A 21,429-nucleotide genomic window follows, 5' to 3' on the forward strand; every position below is an offset into this window, starting at 1 on the left:
ATATGAAAATCATGCAAAGGTGACATGCGACTCATTTCGTGGTGGAGGGTCACAATTCATGTTGTCTTGTCTTCCTAATTCAATTAATCATAGTCGTGAATTATGCCTTACATACAAGATCAACTAGGAACATTTGCATTAAACGACTCCAAGCTTAAATTACTTATTTTTGTTCTTCCTCCTCTCTTTTTCCTTGTTTTTGTGTGTGTTCTTCTTGTTCTCTTCCTTGTTCAATTCTGGTGGTTTTCTTCCTCCTACCCGTTAGAACAGTCTCTCTTCTTACATTTAGTCAAGTTTTTCTTTAAATGTTATTAAAAGACCCCAAATCCTTGTCTTTTTCTTCTTTTTATTTCACGTATGCGTTTTTTTTCCTCTTTTCCTTTTCCCTCCAAAAAAATCTGTAAAAAAAATATTTAAAAAATCCAACGGCCACAGTAGTGACGCAATCAGAGAATGACGATCACCGAAGTGACGTCACTGGTGCCAGCCAAAGAAGGGGCACGCAACTCTTACTTGTGTACACTAGTGCCATCACGAAGGGCATCCTTGACCATAAGGGGGATCAGCCGGTTAAGGAACTGGTACCCTTGCTCCACAGATGCTGCAATTCGGACATTTCACAGGATGCACATAATACGTCATAACATGTACACGTCATCAAGGTCTGACTGACGTCATCATCATGGTGGAAGACGAACAAACGGACAGAACGAACGATGGTGTGTGAACTCGTGTGTTCACAACAAAAACAGACATGCATGTCAAATTAAAGACCCACATGACTACATAATGGATCATAGTGTTGTGAACGCCTGAGTTCACAACGAAAAAATACATAAGAACACAGCGGACGTAAGCATTGTGAAAGCGTGTGTTCACAACGAAGACAGACATGAATTTACAATTAAAGACATACGTACATAACAACAGCACGGACGAGTGTATACATGTAATGAACACTGCATCAATGCGCACGAACATAAACGTACAACGTAAGACACGAATGGAAACAAAACGAAAAGCGAATACGAACGTAAATGTGACCAACAATGCAGACATGTCAAGTGAGAATATAAAAATCACGTCAGAGAATAAGCATTATAAAAACAGATATGGAATTCTAGAACTAAATGTAAGACTAGCAATAAAGAATTCTTTAAATCATAAAAGTAAGAATAGCAATACATTCATAAAAGAATAGCAATCAATGATTCTGAAATTCATAGTAAGAATCTCAATGAATAATTCTGGAATTCATTAATATAAAAATTGCAATAAATAATTCAAGAATTGATAAAAGTAAGAATAGCCATAAAGAATCAAGATCCAAATTATAATTAGAAAAATTGATATTTTCATTAATTGACCAATCATACTTGTTGCTGCAGCTTAATCTCTCTAATTACTCTATCAGACATTCGAGAAAACAAAAGGCCTTTTCTCAAAATTCACATCATCCCCCTCTGGAAACCCCATAATTTAATTTCCTTTCTAAATATGTTTATATAAGAGTACTGCCTAGCATCTGTTTTTCAACCCAATCTTTAATCAAGCTCTTCTAACACATACGTTTTAAAATCAAGCTTACATCCATGTTTAGAAAGCACCCCCCAAATAGCCTACAGATAACTTAGAGACGACACATACAATACCACAGGGAAATAACCCAAAGACCCTAGGTCAAGGGGGGGGGGGGGGGAGGGGAGGGTATAAATAGCGGACAGGCAAGGTTTCAAGGTTTCAGACGTTTTCCAGAGATAACTCTGTCAAGGTTTTCATGCGCTGTGGAAGAGTTGTATTCCTTGACTATGCGGCAATATGTGAAACACATTAATAGCATCACGGTGAACAATGACCTCAGATGTGCGTTGAAAGGAAACGGTTTTACATATCGAGCGGACACTGACAAATTGCGGGAATAAAACTCTTCCACAGTGCTCGAAAATCATGACAGAGTTATCTCCAAAGAGGATAGAAACAGTGTCAAACGCAAGACAATTTCAGGAAAATAGACAGTCAGAGAGAGAGACGTACAGAGACAGAAATAGACCGAAAAGGGGGAGTTGGGATCGCAACATAACAAAGAGGGAGGAAGTTTAACAAACAAGCAACCAAACAAAAAGCACAGACAGAAAAAAGACAGTCTCATGATAGCAACGTAAATGTGATCATGTCAAACAAAAGTGAAAAGCAGGACAGAAAGCACACATATTATCATAAGCATAGAGAACTTTCATTAAAATCGACATGAAAAATGTTTGCGCATTATCATCAAATATTAAAGAAAGATAGAAGGACTAAAAAAAACTGGTACCCACCATTTTGAGGATTCGTGTCAATGACGTCACCTTTTTGCTTGTCAGATGACGTCATGCTGGGGGCACCATTCGTGACGCCATTCTGGGCACCCTTCATGATGTTCTGTAGGCCCCCTGAGAAGTCATTTTGGGCACCGTTCTCAAGAACGGGAGCCGTGGAGAAGTGGTTAAGACCTGCCATCTTCAGTTATCTTCAGATTTTTTCGTACCTGCAAAACAGATAAACGAAACAAACAAAAATAAGAACATCTGAATAGTTCAAATCTCTTCGTTTTAGAAATCAAAATCTCATAGACTGCTAGCGCTCCAACATCAAGAATAACAAGTCGCGTAAGGCGATAATACAACATTTAGTCAAGCTGTCGAACTCACAGAATGAAACTGAACGCACTGCATTTTTTCAGCAAGACCGTATACTCGTAGCATCGCCAGTCCACCACTCGTGGCAAACGCAGTGAAATTGACAATCCAGAATAGCGCGGTAGTGATTCTCTAGGATAGGACGCTTTTCTGTATCTCTATTCTTTTTAACTTTCTGAGCTTGTTTTTAATCCAAACATAGCATATCTATTTGTTTTTGGAATCAGGAACCAACAAGGAATAAGATGAAATTGTTTTAAAATCGATTTCAGAAATTTAATTTTAATCATAACTTTCATATTTTTAATTTTCAGAGCTTGTTTTTAATCCGAATACAACATATTTATATGTTTTTGGAATCAGAAAACGATGGAAAATAAGATGAAATTGTTTTTGGATCGTTTTATAAAAAAATAATTTCAATTACAATTTTCAGATTTATAATGACCAAAGTCATTAATTAATTTGTAAGCCTCCAAGCTGAAATGCAATACCAAAGTCCGGCCTTCGTCAAAGAATGCTTGGCAAAATTTCAATCAATTTAATTGAAAAATGAGGGTGTGACAGTGCCGCCTCAACTTTTACAAAAAACCGGATATGACGTAATCAAAGACATTGATCGAAAACATGAAAAACACGTCTGGGGATATCATTCCCAGAAACTCTCATGTAACATTTCATAAAGATCGGTCCAATAGTTTACTCTGAATCGCTCTACACACACACAGACACACATACACCACGACCCTCGTCTCGATTCCCCCTCTATGTTAAAACATTTAGTCAAAACTTGACTAAATGTATTTAAACACAAGTAGGGTTACTTTATTGTACACGTGTACATTTTACACCAAAGACAATAGTTTCATCGCTTTCCTTTTTTCTGATCACTATCTTTTTGTTCTTGTCTCTTCAAGGTCTTTTGAGGTTGTTATTAACATTATCCTTCTTCATCTAGTCATGTGTTAGTTTTTTTTTGTTTTTTTTATAACATATCCATCTACTTTTTTTTTTTTACATTTAGTCAAGTTTTGACTAAATGTTTTAACATAGACGGGGCTTGAATGAGGAACATAATTTATGAGCAAGCTTCGAAAATTAAAAAACATGAAAACTATGATTAAAATTAAATTTCCATAATCGATTTAAAAACAATTTCATCTTATTCCTCGTCGGTTCCTGATTCCAAAAACATAGATATGCTATGTTTGGATTGAAAACAAGCTCAGAAAGTTAAAAAGAATAGAGATACAGAAAAGCGTGCTATCCTGCTCAGCGTTACCACTACCGCGCTATTCTGGCATGTTAATTTCACTGCCACGAGCGGTGTACTGACGATGTATACGGTCTTGATGGAAAAAAATGCAGTGCGTTCAGTTTCATTCTGTGAGTTTGACAGCTTGACTAAATGTGACCCTCCACCACGAAATGAGTCGCATGTCACCTTTGCATGATTTTCATATTTTTATATTTTCCTAAAGAGTTTGTTATGCTCTATCCAGTGGTAAAACCCGTTTTAGAAAAGAACGAAAACTGTTTGAGTTATAAGCCTGTGACTAAGGTGACCCTCACACTATTACCAGACACTCCCCGGACTTATATTTAAGCCTAGCGCAGAACCGCGCGAGGTGACATGCGACTCATTTCGTGGTGGAGGGTCACAAATGTTGTATTTTCGCCTTACGCGACTTGTTTTAATTTATTTTGAGAAAACAAATCGCTGCAGCACGTCTGTTAAAGAGTCGCCATGCATGTCACGCGAACCACTTTTTCATGAATGTACTTTTCCTGTCACCGTTTTTTTCTTCTGCTTTTTATACATGTATCTGTCTTTATTTCTTTTTATTAGTACATGTACCCCCTAAGGGGTGAACACAATGTCATTTTAGATTCGACCTTCTTGCTTTCACCTTCAAACTGTACAGGTGCGAGCACCAACTTTTAAGTAGGGTGGAAGCCAGGACTTTCCAAGACCCCCGACGATAGGCTTTCTCCTTTCAAGGCGTTAGATTGTCTAAACTTGTAAATTTACCTCCATTTTTTTTTTTAGATTCCCTCCTTTTTAATTCAAGGCATACTCCTTCTCGTGTGAGCAGTTCAACCATCCCTTCACTTGGAGTTCAACCATCCCTTCACTTGGAGTTCAACCATCCCTTCACTTGGAGTTCAACCATCCCTTCACTTGGAGTTCAACCATCCCTTCACTTGGAGTTCAACCATCCCGTCACTTGGAGTTCAACCATCCCTTCACTTGGAGTTCAACCATCCCGTCACTTGGAGTTCAACCATCCCTTCACTTGGAGTTCAACCATCCCTTCACTTGGAGTTCAACCATCCCTTCACTTGGAGTTCAACCATCCCTTCACTTGGAGTTCAACCATCCCTTCACTTGGAGTTCAACCATCCCTTCACTTGGAGTTCAACCATCCCGTCACTTGGAGTTCAACCATCCCTTCACTTGGAGTTCAACCATCCCGTCACTTGGAGTTCAACCATCCTTTCACTTGGAGTTCAACCATCCCTTCACGTGGAGTTCAACCATCCCTTCACTTGGAGTTCAACCATCCCTTCACTTGGAGTTCAACCATCCCTTCACTTGGAGTTCAACCATCCCTTCACTTGGAGTTCAACCATCCCTTCACTTGGAGTTCAACCATCCCTTCACTTGGAGTTCAACCATCCCTTCACTTGGAGTTCAACCATCCCTTCACTTGGAGTTCAACCATCCCTTCACTTGGAGTTCAACCATCCCTTCACTTGGAGTTCAACCATCCCTTCACTTGGAGTTCAACCATCCCTTCACTTGGAGTTCAACCATCCCTTCACTTGGAGTTCAACCATCCCGTCACTTGGAGTGTGGTTTGTGTGTGTTGGTGTGTGTGGTTGTGTGTTTGTAACCGCTTTGTACAGCGGGACCACCTTATTTTGTCATGTATTTTTATTCATTTCTGGAGCTTTATTAGATAAACTGCCCATTTCAATCACAACTCTGGTCTGGTCTTATTGTCAGTGTTGCATAAATGATTGTATGTGAGCTTGTGAACATACAAAGAAAAAGAAAGAAACATTCTGTGTCGAAATATCTTGACTAAAAATCAGGCGGAAGACTACACCTGTTGCATTTCCTATTATGCTCAGGCAATTATAACTGAGGGCGGAAGCGACAATGATTCGTTTTCCCCCCAGATAACATTATTTGTAGAGACGGAAAAAGGAACACGCACATTCTGGAACTGATTTGTGTAAATAACTGAGAGGGTTTTTTGTCTGTTTTGTGAACGGTCCTCACACATTTGCAAAGTTCCACAGTTAGGCAGCTGAATTAAAGCATTACATAATGCATAGTGTAAACTCTAGGCCTACTTCAAGGTCTTATTACTTCAAGATGCATACACGTGCTGTTGTATCTGTTAGTGCTTGCCGGACAACCAGTGCTGATTAAAATGGCTTAGATTGTTACTAATTTGAAACTACAGTATGTCCTTTTACGCGTTGTGGCAACTGAATTTTGTGGGTACCGATGATTTATACAAAGACTTTTATCACAGGTTTCTTCCATATCAAACATTTATACTTACCTTCAAGTTCGAGTTTACCTTTACTTTCACGAGGAGAGTCTGTGTGTGTGTGTGTGTGTGTGTGTGTGTGTGTGTGTGTGTGTGTGTGTGTGTGTGTGTGTGTGCGCGTGCGTGTGTGCACGCTTAAATATTCTTGATTTTTGAACATAAGCAGTTTATCTGTCATGGAGTTGTGTGTGTTTCATGTCTGCGTGTTCTTTTCCCCCTCCTTCCTCCTCTCGGCAGTCCGGCTTCAGTCATTTTATTCCTCCCCTCAAAGCAGACAGCAGCATTGTGTTAATGTTCAGAACTTGCCAGGTTTTTTGTTTGTTTGTTGTGCTTCTTTAATTTAGGTTTGTTGTTTGTTTAAAACACTCAAACATACGCACACATCCACACGCACACTTTTACTTTTTAAGTTATAATAAGTATTGCATTCAGCCACGGTTTTTTTTCTCAGTTGATATTCTGATTTTTGCCATTTTTTTGTGTAATTTGTTTTTGTTGTGCTTGTTTGATGTAGGTTTGGTGTTGTTTGTCGTTGTTTGTTTAACACACACTCAAACACACACTAACCAGACACACACACACACAACCCCCACCACCACCGCCACAAGAATAGGTTTACACTCACTTTTTCCTCCACGTTTTAATTTTGGCAATATCATTAACCCAGGATTGCAAAGCAGGGATCATTTGTCAATTTCATAACAAACGTACATACAATTTCAGCTGGTCACTTCAATAAATGTGCATCATCACAGGTTTCTGCTGGAATGACAGTGTCTTATCTGTCAACACAAAAATACACACACACAAAATGAGTGTGATGCTGTATGCCTCCTAACAGATCCTAACTTCACCCTCCAAACCTCCCTGCAGATGTATGTTCTGTGCACAAAAATAACCTTTTAAAATATACAAAATGCAGACAACATTTCTACATTTGTAGTTGTGCTGCAGACCTGTTTACCCCCATAAGTGTTTTGGAGTAATGCTCAGCCCCAAAAATAGTAATCCTGGTACAAAAATAGTAATCATCCAGCATTCGTCGCCAATTACAACGCACATGACAACTGTGTCTGCGAAACGCAATCATGCACATATATCAGGCATGGGAATTGAAAATTGTATAAAAGGCGGAAAATTTATACTGAAGACGCGAAGCATCAAGTCGACGGCGCGAAGCGCCTAGCCTTACTAGGGGGGTCCGGGGGCATGCCCCCCCGGAAAAAAATTTCTCCAAAGAACCCAGATGGTGCAATCTGGTGTCATCTGAGCTCCAAGTTTGCCATTAAATTCTGTTTTTAGAATCAGATTTTTTAGTACAAAAATGTACCAATTTTTGCTTTTTTGAAGAAAAAAAATATATACATGTATTATATGGTTTAAATTTGTAAAAAAATTGATCTTCTTGAGACAAACAGGAAAATGTAACTTGTAACACAATCTGTGCAATCTGGTTTACTTTCAAGACATAAAAGTTCAATAACTGAGGCGGGCGGTAGCAGTGCGTGAACAAAGTACGGACAGTTTTCGCGGGCTTTTGCGCAAAGGCCAAAGTAACCGGTGCTTTTTTTGTGTGCCTCCCCCCTTTATTTTTTCGGCGGACACTTTTGCATTTTCGGCGGAACAAAAAAAAAAATTCGGCGGAAATCCGCCGTTCGGCGGACAATTCCCATGCCTGATATATCCATCATTCACAAACAAAACACATCAGTCAGTTTTTGTAGTCATCATAATGTCAAAGAAGATTACATCAAAAGCACATGCATCACTGATTCTTTTTCTTTTGCTCGTAGTAGGCCTTTTTCAGTGTGTCAAGCGCTTCTCTACTGTACTTGCGCGCTTGCTGAAGGTACTGAACTTGTCAAATTCAGGTGCACGGAGCCCCTGGGGCTTTTAGTCATACCTCAGGCAGCTATCTATTAGAAGAACTACCAAGTTTCATTGACTTGCACCCAAAGAGTCAAGAACTGCGATTTTTTTACGAATCAATTTCGTACTCGGACCCGGCTGGTCTTGACCTATTTTTGGATCTAAATTTAGATCAGGTAGATCACCACATCATGCACAAAAAGACACGTCACTAGCAAACTATGTCAGACATCATCATGAGTTTGTATAAAACAAAATGGAGGCCGGAATCACTCAGTTGAATCGAACTCCGACCAAACACCACGTAATAACTAGGTTAATTTATGCACTCGCGTGAACAAGAAACTGTCGAGCTTCACAGATGTCGTCGTTGGGTAGTTTTACTACCATAGGAGGATTTTTGAACTGTAAATGCACTCAGCTGCAACAAAAACGCAAAACGAAGGCTGTAAGCTGCACTGTGCCTTTAAGTAGCTCAACACAATGATCGCAGCCCAGGGTGCTAACACAGTTTGGAAGGTCAAGGTTTTATAGTATGCTTCACTAACGGGATCTTATAAAAAAGCTAAAACATTTACCACTGAAGAAAAACCATCTCTGAACAATTCAAAATTGTCACACTACTAGTTTTACATTTTAAGGATCTTGCCTAGTGCACATCTTTTTATTATGAAACATTTGTATTGTAAACAAAAGAAAACACAATGTCTTGTGATCTGTAAATGTTCTTAATACAGGGAACTTTATACATTGTTCAAGTGAAGTACTGTACAGCCTATTTAGCTTGTTCATTTTCTCCCTATAATCTGCTACAATTCAATAAACTGCTGTAAACTTGTGTGCCCTTAAAGTAGATTTATGTCCTTCTGTGTGGGCACCTTCTTCTTCTTCTTCCTCTTCAGTGTTCAGTGTTTGCATTTGGATGTGTGCTCTCTGGCCAAGTCTTGTTGCACAGGGGTACGGGTGGCAAGAAAAGGCCACCCTCTCAGAACGTGTTGCAGAGTCTGTTCTTCCTACCCTAGCCACAGTCGCACGCTGTAGGTGCAAAACCTATCCTTTTGATGTGTACCTTCAGACAGCAGTGTTCTGTGCAAAGGCGAAAGATGGCTGTCTGTTCTGCGTGAGTAAGATGGGGCTATGGTCTTGAATGAGCTGGTAGCTGTCTGTCTTTAAAAAAAAAAAAAAATAGACATCAAAGAAGCTGCAGCACCAGCCAAGTGTTGACTGTTTTCTTTATGCGTAACCTGGTCCTGGCAGTAGCTGTTGTCCATCTGTAAACAAGCAAGATCATTATTATAATATATTGATGGTGTATTTGTTTTACCCAAAAGACGATTAAAATAACATTTAATTTTTGTTTTAGTTATGTGGCATACATGCAGTGGAACGATCATATCTTGTGATATCTTCCCTCTGAGAAAAAAACTACTATTCAAAATGTACTTTTACATACTTTTTTGTTAACTTAGGCTTTTGAAGATCCACATCCAATCCTGCCACAATGTAGGCACAATCATAGGCTAAAATTGTCAGGGTTATTTACCATCGAACTGTCCTCAACATTCTATGCTGACACACACACATGCACACACACACTGGCACAGACACATAACTTGACTTCACTTAGGAAGGTTATGTGATGCTTAAATCATTTGTCTTGCCACTAGTTCATCACAAGTAACCACTGTGTTTATTGCTGGTATGTGCTTAAATGGAGGGATAGTCTTATCCCATGGTAAAACATTTTTTTTTTAAAAAGCCTGGCAGGTGATGTGAGATGTGAGCCAAACTGTGTTCACGAAAAGCAGCCGGCCTTTAATAACACAAAGCTGCCTCTGTACACAATTCTGCTTTTACACATGCTATCCCTTAACTTGGATTCATACCAAAATCAAGCCTGGTTTCATAGGAAACAGTCAGAATGTTGATTCAGCATTTAGAATGATAATCTTATTTCATGTACACGCCTTGGCAAATCTGACAATTAAGTAAGCAGAAGTTTTCTTCACGGGACGGATTTGCTCATTTTATTATGTAGCAATGCACTTCACTTGGTCACATACACCCCCCCCCCCCCCCTCTGTGCACAGTGATAGTTTTAAACAAGGAATTCTGTAAACACAGGGGTGGTCAAATACACCCCCCCCTTCCCTCTGTGCACAGTGATAGTTTTAAACAAGGAATTCTGTAAACACAGGGGTGGTCAAATACACCCCCCCCCTTCCCTCTGTGCACAGTGATTGTTTTAAACAAGGAATTCTGTAAACACAGGGGTGGTCAAATACACCCCACCCCCCCCCCCCCCCCCCCCCTTCCCTCTGTGCACAGTGATAGTTTTAAACAAGGAATTCTGTAAACACAGGGGTGGTCAAATACACCCCCCCTTCCCTCTGTGCACAGTGATAGTTTCAAACAAGGAATTCTGTAAACACAGGGGTGGTCAAATACCCCCCCCCCCCTTCCCTCTGTGCACAGTGATAGTTTTAAACAAGGAATTCTGTAAACACAGGGGTGGTCAAATACACCCCCCCCCCCCTTTCCCTCTGTGCACAGTGATAGTTTTAAACAAGGAATTCTGTAAACACAGGGGTGGTCAAATACACCCCCCCCCTTCCCTCTGTGCACAGTGATAGTTTTAAACAAGGAATTCTGCTGTAAACACAGGGGTGGTCAAATCCACCCCCCCCCCCCTTCTCTCTGTGCACAGTGATAGTTTTAAACAAGGAATTCTGTAAACACAGGGGTGGTCAAATACACCCCCCCCCTTCCCTCTGTGAACAGTGATAGTTTTAAACAAGGAATTCTGTAAACACAGGGGTGGTCAAATACACCCCCCCCCCCCTTCCCTCTGTGCACAGTGATAGTTTTAAACAAGGAATTCTGTAAACACAGGGGTGGTCAAATACACCCCCCCCTTCCCTCTGTGCACAGTGATAGTTTTAAACAAGGAATTCTGTAAACACAGGGGTGGTCAAATACACCCCCCCCCCTTCCCTCTGTGAACAGTGATAGTTTTAAACAAGGAATTCTGTAAACACAGGGGTGGTCAAATACACCCCCCCCCCTTCCCTCTGTGCACAGTGATAGTTTTAAACAAGGAATTCTGTAAACACAGGGGTGGTCAAATACACCCCCCCCCTTCCCTCTGTGCACAGTGATAGTTTTAAACAAGGAATTCTGTAAACACAGGGGTGGTCAAATACACCCCCCCCCCCCTCCTTCCCTCTGTGCATAGTGATAGTTTTAAACAAGGAATTCTGTAAACGCAGGGGTGGTCAAATACACCCCCCCCCCCTTCCCTCTGTGCACAGTGATAGTTTTAAACAAGGAATTCTGTAAACACAGGGGTGGGACTCTCTTGTGATGAAAAAGGAGGAAATCCCTTTTTTTCCAGGGGGTTCGGGGGCATGTTACCCCAAATTTTGGTTAAATGGTACATTAAAATCTGTGCAATCTGACAAAAAAGACATTCTCCACACTCCCCAACCTCCCCCCCCCCCCCCCCCCCTCAAAATTACTATTAGTTATCAGGAGTTTTCAGTCAGCACAATTTAACTCTCAAGCCTCCAGTGTTCTGTTTCATCTCCACGTCACTCCAAATCATTCAGTCAACAAGTCATAGATATTGTAATGAAATGTGACGCGGAAAAATAGATTACTCCAGCAGAATTCGTAAGTTGTGTCCGCGGAAATCCGCGGAAAAGTCCCACCCCTGAAACAGCACTGCATGGTGCCTTTTCCAGAAATAAATTCATCAAAAAATGTCAACTCACAACAGCAAGAGTCAGTGTGTCGATTGTTCATATGTGACAAAGTTGAGGGATGAGCTTATCCTATCTTAAAGCCTGGCCAGAACTGAGACGGTGACGAGAAGTAGTGTGCCTATAATGACACAATGCTTTCTTCGTAACCAATTAGATTCAACATCTCAGATCTGGTCAGGCCTATACAAATGCCATCTCTCAACTTGGTCCATACAAAAATCATGAACCTGGCTTAATTCTGTACAGAGTGGGAATTTGTTTTTCTCTTTTTCGAAATCCAAAATAAGCAAAATCAGGTCTTAAAATCAATCAATCAATATGAGGTTTATATCGCGCGTATTCCGTGGGTACAGTTCTAAGAGCAGGGATTTATTTTATCTTTTTATTTTATGCAATTTATATCGTGCACATATTCAAGGCGCAGGGATTTATTTATGCCGTGTGAGATGGATTTTTTTTTACACAATACATCACGCATTCACATCGGCCAGAAGATCGCAGCCATTTCAGCGCATATCCTACTTTTCACGGCCTATTATTCCAAGTCACACGGGTATTTTGGTGGACATTTTTATCTATGCCTATACAATTTTGCCAGGAAAGACCCTTTTGTCAATCGTGAGATCTTTAACGTGCACACCCCAATGTAGTGTACATGAAGGGACCTCGGTTTTTCGTCTCATCCGAAAGACTAGCACTTGAACCCACCACCTAGGTTAGGGAAGGTGGGAGAAAATTGCTAACGCCCTGACCCAGGGTCGAACTCGCAACCTCTCGCTTCCGAGCGCAATTGCGTTACCACTCGGCCACCCAGTCCAAGTCCAAATGGAGCAAGTCTTAAAATGGGAGTGAATTTACAGATGTTATGAACAAGAAGTCTGCGAAAACAGGGTCATTAATAGGAAGGAGTCTTAGATTGGGGTGTCTTAAAAGGGGCAGGGGTGGAGGCCACTGTAATGACCATGAAATAATCAAAATAATACTATCAGTCATCTTATTCTCTACCAAATTTCTAGAGGTCAAGACAATGATACAGATTATTTACTTGTGTCACTGTTAGTGTCATTCTATGAATAACAGACCGATAGAAAGAGAGCTCTGTGTCTTGTACCTGGGTTCGTGCTCAGTTGCTTGAAAATTGACTTGTCAGAGGTTCTTCTTCAGCCTTACACCAGCCTACAGCGGTAGCTTCTACTTCACCAAACTTTGTTCTGAAACAAAACAAATAAAACACATCTTCAGGGTCAAGCATATGTATCAAATCATGATCACACAATTAAACCTTCTTCTTTGGTCAGTACTATTGAAGATTTGTTAATTGTTTCTTGTTCACAAAAGCACTAATCAAAAAATTGCTCCAGGGGCTTGCAACGCAGTACAATATATTACCTTACTGGGAGAATGCAAGTTTCCAGTACAAAGGACTTAACATTTCTTACATACTGCTTGACTAAAATCTTTACAAACATTGACTATATTCTATACAAGAAACACTTAACAAGGGTAAAAGGAGAAACAGAATCCGTTAGTCGCCTCTTACGACATGCTGGGGGGCATCGGGTAAATTCTTCCCCCTAACCCGCGGGGGGTTGTACAAGATAATGAAATAGAGTGAATTTTGAAGTGCATTCATAATTAAAGCCCAATCATGTGGTTTAACCTACCTAGTCTTGAAAAGCCTGTCCGAGGAAACAGATCAAGCACCCTTCCGCAGACCTTCCTGACGGAAGAGTCTTGGTTGTAACCGCTCACTTTCTAAAGTAGTCCATAAGCAGTTCCATGTGCCTATGTTATCACTGTAACCAGCTCCTTTGTGTACCTGTGATCTGGATGAGCTGCAACACATAAAACTTTCATATGAACACTATGTCAAGTATACCAGTTAGCATCCATCAAACACTGACTGACTGAGGAGCATCACAAGATCTGTTCTAAGGAGGTAACAACTATTGTCACAAAGTGTTTATGATACAGCTGCAGGCACATGGCACTGAGTGGTCAATTGGTGAGGGGGGGGGGGGGGGCAGAAGTTCTGCTCAGTCTTGTCTGCTGATACTACACTTTGTGGTGGTGTAAGGCAGGGAATCACACCCCAACCACTGGCCCCGCCCACCTGGTGTCGAGTGCCTGTGGATACATCAGTCCCAGTCATGGCTGGCCCCCGGTTGACAACTGCCATGTACGTCATGTACGGGTACATTTACTTTGCAGTACAGATTAGTTTTCAATAGCAATGACATCATGGACGCACACCTGCCCAACGCAGACAAGGACAGCAAAATCAGGGACCAAACGTGATAAAGAGTAACTAATCGTCACAAACATCAAAATGCTTTGCATTTCTTGACCAGATAACAATCATTTCTGGGCAATTGAAGATTATTATTCCACCTACAGGCTATCACCCCCATGGCTGTTACTTGTAACACATTTCATTTCTTAAAATATGTTTTGTAAAGTAATACTGTAGTTAATAGATTTCTCTGAAAGGCACATTCCTTCTCATGAAAACAATTTGGCTCACCGTCTAAGATCTGGTCAGGCTTTAAAATGGGATAAGACATGATCTCTTAACTTGTTCACATACCCACAATGAACGGTCTGGTTGCTCTCTGCGCCAAGTGCGATTGTGTTATGAATAAATGCTGTAAAAGCTACAACTGTACTAGCTCATTTAAAAAAAAAATCACAAAATGTCATTTCACCACAGCAAGCAAACAGTGTGTTTATTTCTGGTATAGAACAGACACACACACACACACATACACCAAAGCAACACAAAAGCCCAAAACATGCCTACCATCTAAATGAGGAATCCAGTTCCAACTGTCTTCTGCCAATATAACACTGCCAGAGACACCATGGTGTAGAAAGTCAGTTTAAAGAGAGACTACCTGAAAGAAAAATGATACAATAATAATAAAACACCCAGTGCAATAGACATACTTGCTCGTTAAAGGCTTACTTTACCATGTAAAAACATTTTGCTTCACAGTCTCAGATCTTGTCAGGCTTTTACTTGGGATAAGATCATCCCTCTACTTGGACGAATAGCAACATAGATCAGCTTGAATGCTCTCTGTGCAGAGTGGTTTTTGTTTGTTTGTTAAAGAATTAGTTTTGTTAACAACACTTGGTACCTTTTTGTGAAAATATTTCATCACACATTTTAACTCACCACAGCAAGCAGTCACTGAATATATAATTTTTTGTATGTGGCCAAGATGAGGGATTCCATGTTAAAGCATAGCCACATTATACTGTAGTGACAAGGCAAGTGGGCCTTTAAATTGTAAACTGATATATTGTGCATTTTGACTTCTTCATAAATTATAACCCTGATGCAGGCAGTCATCAGTACATGTAGTGGTTTAGTCCCTTGAATGAGAAAAGAATGACTTTGCAAGAAAGAAACTTGGAGTCAAAGTCAAAATACCCTTTAAATTAAAAACTATAGATTCCACAGGGTTTGAAGTTAGAAAGCTCTGAAAATAACTCTGCTATTTGAAATTGACTAATAGTATTAACTTATACCGCCATACATGATACACATGTACAGACAAATGAACTAAGGCTTGTGAAGATCCATAATCCTGCTACACAAAGACACAATCATTCAGAGGTTGAAATTGCCAGGGTCATTTTCCATCCCCATGTAGCCTGGATTTAATTACTGGCATGTTTTTCAGTTAAAGAGATGTGTCACTCAGAATGACAGGAGATGGTTCACTCAATGCAGAGCATAATATAACATTGATTTCTTCATGCCATCTGATTTGCAGTTGAATTCACAGGGCGAGAAAAATTCTAGACTGTCCTCAACATTCTATGCTGACTGTAAATTGTAATTATATAATACATCCACCCTAGCTAACTGGTACACTAATCACTTGCTCTGGCTTACTTCTTTTTCCAACATAATAAATCTGTTATTTGTACTTTAGCCTTTTGTGGTAAAATATTCTCATTACCACCAGTTGCACTCACAAGCTATTGCACTAGTGTATTTTGGAAATGATCAAAGGACTTACTTGTGTTCTACAACAGCACCATGTCAGTGTTGCGGGAAGAATGAGGCAGGGCTTGGTAATAACTGAGACCTGCAAGTAAACAGAACATATTTAGAATCCCAGCATGTGTTATAATTTGTGTATATTTATATTATAAGGTCTTACATTGCAATAACAAACACACACACACACATGCACACACTCATTCAATGTGCTCTATGTGCTAAGAATAAGAGTGATTGTTTAATGAATTAACGCTGAAGAAGCTACTAGTTGCTTAAACACATTCATAGCAAAATGTCACTTGATCATATCACCACATCAAGCACACTGTATCTTCATTTCTGGTTGTATACATTGTATGCAAGTGGAGGGATGATCTTATTCCATGTAAAATCCTAGCTCAGCTGATCTCTCTCAACTTGGATTCATACCAAAAATCAGGAGCCTGGGTGTTTCTGTTCAGTGGGCATTTCCCTATTTGTTTTATTTGAATGCATTTCTTAAAAAGAACACTTCCTCTGCATAGCCGTCAGGATGTTGGTTCCACCTTTAGGAATGTGTCTTAGTGGACGGACAATCTTATTCCATGTACATGTTCCATTCCTTCGTGCATTATGTGATTCTACTGTATTTTAGTCATAAACAATGACCTTCATTCTAATAAGAAGAGACTATTACCTTTCACCTCGGACGTGTCAACTCATATTTTGCCGCTGAGTCGGTGGACAGTTGCTGGAAACCGAGTCCGTCGTCACACTTCGGGCTTTGGCAACTAAGTTCACTTTGCGGGTCTTTCCCCTTGTAACACCATACTTGTTCGATCACAGTTTCTTTGTTCATCGGCCGAAGCAGGCCCCTCCTTCGCTCCCGTCTCGGCCACAGTTTCCTCAGTGCAGTCGCTGAGTCGGGCATGAGAGCCCGCCCTTGAACGCACTCTCCCCTGTACCGCATAGTTTTAAACCTCCCCACCTTTTTAATCTCCCTGTTTGCCGGAGCTAACCACTATCGGTAACAGTGACTCAACCGCAGGACTCTGAGACGTTCGCAAGAACCCAGTCCTCTTCGGAAGAAGATGATCAAAGATGCATTGCCGACGCCGGCCATGTTGAATTAGTGAAAACCGAAACGTGGAAGCGAAACTAACATATCTTCGGGAATCAATTAGGAAAACTATATGTGTAGTAGGTAGAAAAATGGCATTTAATGAGACAGATAAAACTCGGATCAAATGAGAAAGAAAGAACTATCCAAACTTGCAAGCACAGCCGCGGTAGTCCTAAGTACGTACTGAAGTTCCCGATCCATGTTTTAGTCTAACCAGCGCTGTCTCTAGTCTATAGATGCGCAACAGGATAAGAGATACCCTGAGGTTATAAGTGATACTCCCACATACGTTGCACAAGCATAGTTTAACGTTACCTTATGTACGGTCCAACCGGTGTGCAATGGGTGGACAGAGAGCGAGAGAGAGAGAGACGAGAGGAGGGAGATAGATAGAAATGAGAGAGAGAGAGAGAGAGGCTCGGAGAGAGAGAGAGACTGAGAGAGAGAGAAACTGAGGAGAGAGAGAGAGAGAGAGAGAGAGAGAGAGAGAGAGAGAGAGAGACAGACAGACAGACAGACAACCAGATACACACAGATTGCGAGAAAGACACGTTTTTCTACTGAGAGACAAATAGAGGGAGAGAGCAAGACAGAGAGTCAGAGAGAGGTAGAGAGAGAAAGACATAGACAGACAGACACTGAGACAGACAGACAGACAGAGACAGACAGACAGACAGACAGACAATCACAGACAGACCGTTAACCAGATAGACACACAGACACATTTTTCCTCGCCGGATCATCACATCACGTCGCGCCATTCAGTCGCCAAACTTAGACATGACCTTTCTCAAATATAATGTCAATCAACAACCAGAGCGGGCTGTACCAATAGACTCGCCCAGTGACACAGTTACCTTCCCTTCACCCTTTGTCTTGTTCAAGGTCAGAGACTCAGTGCAGAAACTGAAAACACTCTCAGGGTCACTTATCGGGCGAAACCAAGCTGCTGTGGCTCCATTTTGAACTCAAAGCCATGACGTTTCCTACACTTGGCTTTGATAACGAACGGATTAGGGGCGTAACTCCTTAGTCATATTACAGTTGAAAATTCAAAGCGGGTCGGCTTCACTCAATTTCTTGGCATCAGAGGCTTGACATAAATTAGGAAAACAAATGGTTGGACCCATCATGGACCAACTAAAACGCTGTTGGGCAGAATTAATATTTTGATGGTATTTTTGAACGTTCTCAGCGTCACTGTGTAGGAAGTGGCGTTCCGCTCAGCGTGCAGAAAGTGAGCGTCAAGTCCCTTTGTATCAACAACGAAAATCTTTGCATCTTTGAATGAATCGAAACGCACGAGACTTACCACTCGATAATTAACCTTGTTTTAATAAAGAATTAAAAATAAAAGCCGCCACAAAGAAACAAGAAAACAAAACAACATTCACACCCTGTCACACAATCACACACTAAACCTCACTGAAAGTTACCCCCTTTATGTACCACACAATTTACAAAGTAATTTACTATGGAACTTTAGTTACCACATAAACACACATGTACACACACACACACACACACACTTTTAAATAAAAAAAAGTAAATCAGCAAAATGTTTTTTTTTAATTATGTTTTTTGTTGTGTGAAAAAAGTGTAAAATCCTAAAATTTTGTACAGGTGATCTTTATGTTTTTGATTCAGAAGAGTTGCAGAGTTGCATCCCTTATCCTATTGTTGAAGCTCTGTCTTTTCATCTGTATCACATATATATATATTGGATTGTTTTTTTTTTACTTCCTTTGTTGAAGGGAAATAGTTGACAGCAGTAGTACTGTCACTGCTTGTACTGGGTTGGTCAGCAAAGCTGGTGTTAACATATCTTAGAAAACCATCTCAGTGAGTTTCCCTGCGGTCAGTGACCTATACATTTCACAGAAACTGGGTCAATGACCAGTACTTGTAACTTGCAATCTGAACACAGCTGTCTGTCCCAGTGTATAGAGACTGACCTTCTCACCCGGGGTCAATGACCGGGTTTTATCTGAGAGGAAACTGTTTCTTTCACAACATGTGAAATAAGTCTCTCAAGGACTGGCTAGCGAAGCAAAAAAAAGAGAGGTGAATAGCGCAGAGAGGGGGGAGGGAGTGGGTAGCTATTTTGACTGCTGATGCAATCGCCAAGGCTAGTGGCACTGGAAGGGTGATGACACGGTCAAGTGAGGCAGAGGGGGGTAGCTGTCTAGCCAAAGTCTCTGAGCTTGATTGGTGGTAGTCCTGACTGAGTCCTTCTCAAAGTGGGTGAGAGGGGGGTGGGGGGGGGGGGGGGGGTGAGTGGGCAGTAGAGAAGTGACAGATTTTGAGAGCGCCCGCGAGAAATCTTTGTTCGCCGGCCGTTCTGATTGGCGATTGTTCTTCAGCGAAATTTGAACCCGCCGGGCGGGCGATTTCAGAGGAATTTTGAACTCGCCCGTCGCGATTTGAACCAGCCCCGGGCGGTCGGGCGACCGCTAAGGTCCAGGCCTGCAATATGATAAGTAAAACCCCTATCTGTCTGTCCGTCTGGCTATATCTGGTTTTCAGGAGCAGGATTCAAATCATGCGGAGTTTAGTATTGATTTTACACCATAAAATGCTACATTTGTCAGTCAAAGCACATACTTTGCCATGTCAGCTTCAGTGACTCGAATAAATCAGCAACGATACATCAACGCTATATACAGGTCGATCCTCGGTGTCTAATGTAAACCCACCTCTGTAAAACAGTAGCAAATAGTAGTTTCTGCAAATGTAAGGGAATGTCTGTGCTATTTCTTTCAAATAAAACAACAACAACGGATTACAAAAGTCCATCCTTTTATATGGATATGCAATGCGTCTGTTTCTCTTGTTGTTGTTGTTCAGAGTTAGTTTGATGTACAAATTAATGTACTTTGGAAGGAAACAATTGCTTCATGTATCGATTTTTTTCGAATAATTAAAATGATTTTACTAACAGTGTTAAAACCCAAAAAACAACTACGATATCGGGGTGTTATCCCACTGAAAACACTAACACATCTTTTTCGCTTTCGTTTTGAAAACAGGCCAGCAAAAACAACATATAATTTTTTTTTAACTCAAATAATTTTTTATATATAGAAAAACATCCCATTAATAAAGCAAAGAATTAATTTCAGACTTTTTTTTTTTTTAAGTGAACGAACGTCGCATTAAAATTCACAGCATACAACGCACACGTTTTATATTTTTACATTTAGTCAAGTTTTGACTAAATGTTTTAACATAGAGGGGGGAATCGAGACGAGGGTCGTGGTGTATGTGTGTGTGTGTGTGTGTGTCTGTCTGTCTGTCTGTGTGTGTGTGTAGAGCGATTCAGACTAAACTACTTGACCGATCTTTATGAAATTTGACATGAGAGTTCCTGGGTATGATATCCTCAGACTTTTTTTTCATTTTTTTTATAAATGTCTTTGATGACGTCATATCCATCCGGCTTTTCGTGAAAGTTGAGGCGGCACTGTCACGCTCTCATTTTTCAACCAAATTGGTTGAAATTTTGGTCAAGTAATCTCCGACGAAGCCCGGACTTCGGTATTGCATTTCAGCTTGGTGGCTTAAAAATTAATTAATGACTTTGGTTATTAAAAATCTTAAAATTGTAAAAAAAATATTTTTTTTATAAAACGATCCAAATTTACGTTCATCTTATTTTCCATAATTTTCTGATTCCAAAAACATATAAATATGTTATATTTGGATTAAAAACAAGCTCTGAAAATTAAAAATATAAAAATTATGATCAAAATTAAATTTTCGAAATCAATTTAAAAACACTTTCATCTTATTCCTTGTCGGTTCCTGATTCCAAAAACATATAGATATGATATGTTTGGATTGAAAACACGCTCAGAAAGTTAAAACGAAGAGAGGTACAGAAAAGCGTGCTATCCTTCTCAGCGCAACTACTACCCCGCTCTTCTTGTCAATTTCACTGCCTTTGCCATGAGCGGTGGACTGACGATGCTACGAGTATACGGTCTTGCTGCGTTGCATTGCGTTCAGTTTCATTCTGTGAGTTCGACAGCTACTTGACTAAATGTTGTATTTTCGCCTTACGCGACTTGTTGTTTAATGCTATGCGGGGCGCGGGCACACTGGTTTGCAGAGCTCTATGAACGATGTACTTTGCAATTTACGGCCCACGCGCACTCAGACTCAGTGAAACAACATTATTTTTAACACAACCCCTAAAAGCATGCAAATGGAAGCAAGTCGATCAAATAAGCAGCCTTACCTTTCTTGCTGTTCAACCTCGTCAGTCTACCGCTAGTTCAGCAATGATTCAGCCGTGTGTCTGGCTTGCAGTGATAAAAGAGCTTACTCAAACACCGTCGGTTCGGAAAATTACCCCAAAGCACTGCAGACGACAATTGTCCGGGTCAAGGTCGTTTCCGGGTGAAAGGTCGCACTTTGACCATATTAGTACATT

At 40.6% G+C, this 21,429-nt stretch overlaps 1 protein-coding gene and 1 long non-coding RNA gene across 2 annotated transcripts in view; both read right to left on the minus strand.

Annotated features, from left to right (window-relative positions):
* Nucleotides 1–21,429, minus strand: part of LOC138947442 (cysteine sulfinic acid decarboxylase-like) — a 36,184-nt gene extending 14,755 nt beyond the window's left edge. Inside the window, exons 1-3 of the mRNA XM_070318919.1 lie at nucleotides 21,235–21,429; nucleotides 2,319–2,527; nucleotides 514–601 (exon numbers count right to left, since the gene is read on the minus strand). Of these exons, the coding sequence (XP_070175020.1) occupies nucleotides 514–601; nucleotides 2,319–2,499 (269 nt within the window). The 5' untranslated portion in view covers nucleotides 2,500–2,527; nucleotides 21,235–21,429. The remainder of the gene's footprint in view (nucleotides 1–513; nucleotides 602–2,318; nucleotides 2,528–21,234) is intronic.
* Nucleotides 6,866–17,338, minus strand: LOC138947441 (uncharacterized). The gene is made up of 6 exons (XR_011449661.1): nucleotides 16,569–17,338; nucleotides 15,909–15,977; nucleotides 14,678–14,771; nucleotides 13,542–13,712; nucleotides 12,989–13,088; nucleotides 6,866–9,384 (listed from the first exon to the last, which is right to left on the minus strand). It is a non-coding gene; the product is annotated as an uncharacterized lncRNA (long non-coding RNA).

This window comes from Littorina saxatilis, linkage group LG14 (assembly GCF_037325665.1).
Source record: "Littorina saxatilis isolate snail1 linkage group LG14, US_GU_Lsax_2.0, whole genome shotgun sequence".
Lineage (NCBI taxonomy): Eukaryota > Metazoa > Mollusca > Gastropoda > Littorinimorpha > Littorinidae > Littorina > Littorina saxatilis.